The sequence below is a fragment of the Nannobrachium achirus genome, assembly GCF_963921795.1.
Source record: "Nannobrachium achirus genome assembly, chromosome: 4".
Taxonomy (NCBI): domain Eukaryota; kingdom Metazoa; phylum Chordata; class Actinopteri; order Myctophiformes; family Myctophidae; genus Nannobrachium; species Nannobrachium achirus.
In genome coordinates this window covers 642,501-647,500 of record NC_137813.1, presented here as the reverse complement: position 1 = coordinate 647,500, position 5,000 = coordinate 642,501, and the positions used below count along the sequence as shown (strand labels likewise).

Here is a 5,000-nt window from a genome sequence, read left to right as displayed (position 1 = left end):
ATGTTTGGATTGGGGTCTGGTGCAACGCACAGGTTCTGAACCTGGTGAGAGCAGGAGAGGACCTGGTAAGACGTAGGAGGAGCCCGGCCAGGAGTCAACCCATAGAGCCTAGTTCTTCCACGCGCCAGAATGGCTCCCCAATCCTGGCAGAGTAGTTCCGGTGCTGCACATTGAGTGACCCTGTCTTTCCCTAATAGGACTGATCGTGGATAGCTACTGGGACGTAAGTCGGGACTTGATCAACCCCGGCTGGGTCACCTGGGCGAGGGTGTATGATGTTGCGAGACCCGAAACACCCGTCGACCCCAGGCTACATCACTGATGATACGTCCCAGCTGCATCCTTGTGATGTTTTTTACACTACTAGGACATATATGGGCGGCGTGTTCTCTCCTCCGCATCATCAGCGCCCACACCCTAGGTGGGGTTGGCCATAGGGCCTTTCTGTGTGGAGTTTGCATGTTCTCCCCGTGTCTCCTAGGGTTGACCCTGAGGTTGCAAGTCACCCTGAGGTGTCTTACTAGTACTCTGTCCGTCTGTCTGTCTGTCCTCAGGTTGAGCTGTCAATCATCTTTGAGGTGTCAGAGATCAGCCTGAACACCAGAGAGATTCACACCCAGCTGTCCCTGTCAACGTAACTCACACACACACACACACACACACACACACACACACACACACACACACACACATACACACACACACACACACACGCACACACACACACACACACATACACACACACAAACACGCACGCACGCATGCACGCACGCACGCACGCACGCACGCACTCACACTCACGCTCACACTCACACACACACACACACACACACTGTCAACGTAACATTATTCATTATTAATAATAATGATATGAATGTATTGTTTTCTCAGCCTCAGTGAGCAGTCAGATCTCTCTCCATTATCTCTGACCCTGTTGGTGGAATATTCACTGCAAGCTGTCTTCACCCTGTACGTATAAATATTATACTGTACCTTTAAATATGTTAATGTCTTCACCCTGTAAGTATAAACATGATACTGTACCTTTAAATATGTTAATGTCTTCACCCTGTAAGTATAAACATGTTACTGTACCTTTAAATATGTTTAAATATGTTAATGTCTTCACCCTGTACGTATAAACATGATACTGTACCTTTAAATATGTTAATGTCTTCACCCTGTAAGTATGAACATGTTACTGTACCTTTAAACATGTTTAAATATATTAGTGTCTTCACCCTGTACGTATAAACATGTTACTGTACCTTTAAACATGTTTAAATATGTTAATGTCTTCACCCTGTACGTATCTCCTTTACTGTAAGTGTGATACTGTACATATGTAAATTATGTTACTGTACCTTTAAATGTGTTACTGTGTTCACCCTCTATCTTCTTCCAAACTATTTCATTAATGCAGCATAAAGTTAGTTCATTTAACTATTGATTGATTGATTAAACTATTTAATTAATAATGCAGCATAGAGTTCATTAAACTATTGACTGATTGATCAAACTATTTCATTAATAATTCATTTAACTATTGACTGATTGATTCATTAATTACTTTTTTTGGTGCTGTTAGAATCAAGCAGCCAGGCCACGCCCACTTCGGGGGTCATGTGACCGGAGAGTCATCCATGAAGACCACCAGCGATGTGGGGACAAAGCTGGACTTCACCTTTAAGGTTACTGTCCCTTTAAATACCTTTAAATGTGTTACTGTCCCTTTAAATACCTTTAAATGTGTTACTGTCCCTTTAAATACCTATAATGAATTGCATTTTTTTTTAATTTATTTTTATTTTATTTTTTTGAACCTATGTGTTACTGTCCCTTTAAATACCTTTAAATGTGTTACTGTCCCTTTAAATACCTTTAAATGTGTTACTGTCCCTTTAAATACCTATGTGTTACTGTCCCTTTAAATACCTTTAAATGTGTTACTGTCCCTTTAAATACCTTTAAATGTGTTACTGTCCCTTTATATACCTTTAAATGTGTTACTGTCCCTTTAAATACCTTTAAATCTGTTACTGTACCTTTAAATACCTTTAAATGTGTTACTGTCCCTTTAAATAACCTTAAATGTGTCATTGTCCCTTTAAATACCTTTACATCTGTTACTGTACCTTTAAAGTAGACAATTGTGACAGGAAGTAGATGTGTTGTACTTCCTGTCAGGTGGAGGTAAACAGGAAGTGGATGTGTTGTACTTCCTGGTAAACAGGAAGTGGATGTGTTGTACTTCCTGGTAAACAGCAAGGAAGGTTAGGCAGGAACAGACAACACCCGAAAGTTGGCACACCATGGGACGCCGCCATGACACTTTTGGGTGGCGGAAGTGACGAAGTGCTCATAGACGCTAATGTTATTTTGGGTGGCCACCGGACGTGGCCACCCGCCACCCATGGAGCCTAGATGACGTTGGTGACTGTTCTTGCTGAGACCTTCTTTGGTAAACAGGAAGTGGATGTGTTGTACTTCCTGGTAAACAGGAAGTAGATGTGTTGTACTTCCTGGTAAACAGGAAGTAGATGTGTTGTGTTTCCTGGTAAACAGGAAGTGGATGTGTTGTACTTCCTGGTAAACAGGAAGTGGATGTGTTGTACTTCCTGGTAAACAGGAAGTGGATGTGTTGTACTTCCTGGTAAACAGGAAGTGGATGTGTTGTACGTCCTGGTAAACAGGAAGTGGATGTGTTGTACGTCCTGGTAAACAGGAAGTGGATGTGTTGTACTTCCTGGTAAACAGGAAGTGGATGTGTTGTACTTCTTGTCAGGTGGAGGTAAACAGGAAGTAGATGTGTTGTGTTTCCTGTCAGGTGGAGGTAAACAGGAAGTAGATGTCATGTGTTTCCTGCTAAACAGGAAGTAGATGTGTTGTACTTCCTGTCAGGTGGAGGTAAACAGGAAGTAGATGTGTTGTGCTTCCTGTCAGGTGGAGGTAAACAGGAAGTGGATGTGTTGTGTTTCCTGGTAAACAGGAAGTAGATTGTTGTACTTCCTGTCAGGTGGATGTAAACAGGAAGTAGATGTGTTGTACTTCCTGTCAGGTGGAGGTACTGGGGAAACCGCTGGGTGACCTGGGATACCTGGAGGTGGAATTTGATTGGCCGTGGGAGACGTCCAATGGGAAGTGGCTGCTGTACCTGACAGAGATCCGATTGGACGGGACCTCGGAGTCACGCTGCGTTCCGCCTGGTGACATCATCAACCCTCTGAACCTCCTGGTAACTATGACATCACTCCGACATCACTCTGACATCACTCTGACATCACTATGACATCACTCTGACATCATCAACCCTTTGAACCTCCTGGTAACTATGACATCACTCTGACATCACTCTGACATCACAATGACATCACTATGACATCACTCTGACATCACTCTGACATCACTTTGACATCACTATGACATCACTATGACATCACTATGACATCACTATGACATCATTCTGACATCACTCTGACATCACTATGACATCACTGTGACATCACTCTGACCACTATGACATTATCAACCCTCATGCTTCCTTCAGTGCATGAGTAGTCCAAGTTGCTTCTTATCACCTGACAGGGGGGATTTCCCCGGGATGGACGTAGCGCGTGGAAGGAACACGTTATTCCAACCAGTTCCTTTCCCCTCCATCAGGCGCCCCGGTTGGCCAGGGGGAGGCAAAACTGGATATTTTTAAGGTAACTATTAATTAATGTCATTCATCTTTCCAGGTGTCAGAAGGGGAGGGGCCAGCCAGGGGGCGCGGCCTGGCAGAGGGGGAGGGGCCAGGAAGGATCAAAAGGAGTCTGGAGGAGGAAACCAAAGAGAAAAGGAAAACACCTTCTGCCTTCAGCCTGCAGGGAGCGCCAAAGAGCACTCACACACTGGTACACACACACACACACACACACACACACACACACACACACACACACACACACACACACACACACACACACACACACACACACACACACACAAAACGTCACACTTTTAGAGCTTACCCGTGGTAATCATGAACTCATACATGAACCTTTGATTACATTCACCTGTTTGATTCCCATTGCTGCACATTCCTCCAAACCAGTGGCGTCACTTGAGAAAAAGCTAAGGTATGGCAACATGACTGGTGTCTTGCACGCGCGCGAAGGGGCGCGCGTGCAAGACACCAGTCATATTGCCATACCTTAGCAACAGGCATGATACATTTTTTTTTAAGAAGTACATTCTATTTTTCCCCCGTTTCTAGGGTTTCTTGGGCTGGATATGGCAGCCTGGAACGGTTGTTCAAGTGCAGCTAAACTTGGCATGTTGGTAAACGTGTGTTCTAGGGAGAGTGGCGACACGCTTTGAACTCGACGCAGACAGGAAGTGGCTTCGCATGGCGTCCTAGTGAGCCTCTGCCCCGTCCGCCCCCATTCTAGCCCAGTCATTAATTCGCTGCTAAGTAGACCAAATCACGTCTTTTTCACCATTTTAACGTATTCACAGGCCTCTCTAACATTATTAAAAGGGTGAAAAAGACGTGATTTAGTCTACTTACCAGCGAGTGAAAATGAATGGGGCGGACGGGGCAGAGGCTCGCTAAGAATGGGAACAGGCTCCAGTAAGCTGGGCTAAGTTAGCTTCCCACTATGGGGCTGTTAAGTATGACATCATTTTGTAGGCAGAGGAGAATTTCTGCCCCCAGTTTCCGTGAATCTTTTTACTATTTTTACTATTTACACATTTTTCTTCTCTTTGTTGTTGAAAGGAAAGTGTTAGAATTATACTTTAGTCGTTATTTTTGTCTCGGATCTGTTGAAATAGCGAGGGACAGAAAATGCTCTGGGGGCAGAGTTCTCCTCTGCCTACAAAAAGATGTCACGGCTTAAAAGCCCCTACACGCTTACTATGGGAGTTGACGTAAGTGACGTAACTCTCTCTATCGATGGGTCTGGTTAGTAAACGTGCCACAATTAACAATAATGCATTGCACCTGTGCAGCTGACCTG

General features: G+C 44.4%; 1 protein-coding gene across 1 annotated transcript in view; it reads left to right on the top strand.

Moving 5' to 3' along the window:
* Positions 1 to 5,000, top strand: part of LOC308284256 (integrin alpha-3-like) — a gene marked incomplete at both ends in the record, with an annotated part of 40,577 nt that overhangs the window by 28,966 nt on the left and 6,611 nt on the right. The window contains 4 exons of the mRNA XM_080724826.1: positions 555 to 634; positions 1,589 to 1,691; positions 3,059 to 3,235; positions 3,738 to 3,893. Of these exons, the coding sequence (XP_080580952.1) occupies positions 555 to 634; positions 1,589 to 1,691; positions 3,059 to 3,235; positions 3,738 to 3,893 (516 nt within the window). The remainder of the gene's footprint in view (positions 1 to 554; positions 635 to 1,588; positions 1,692 to 3,058; positions 3,236 to 3,737; positions 3,894 to 5,000) is intronic.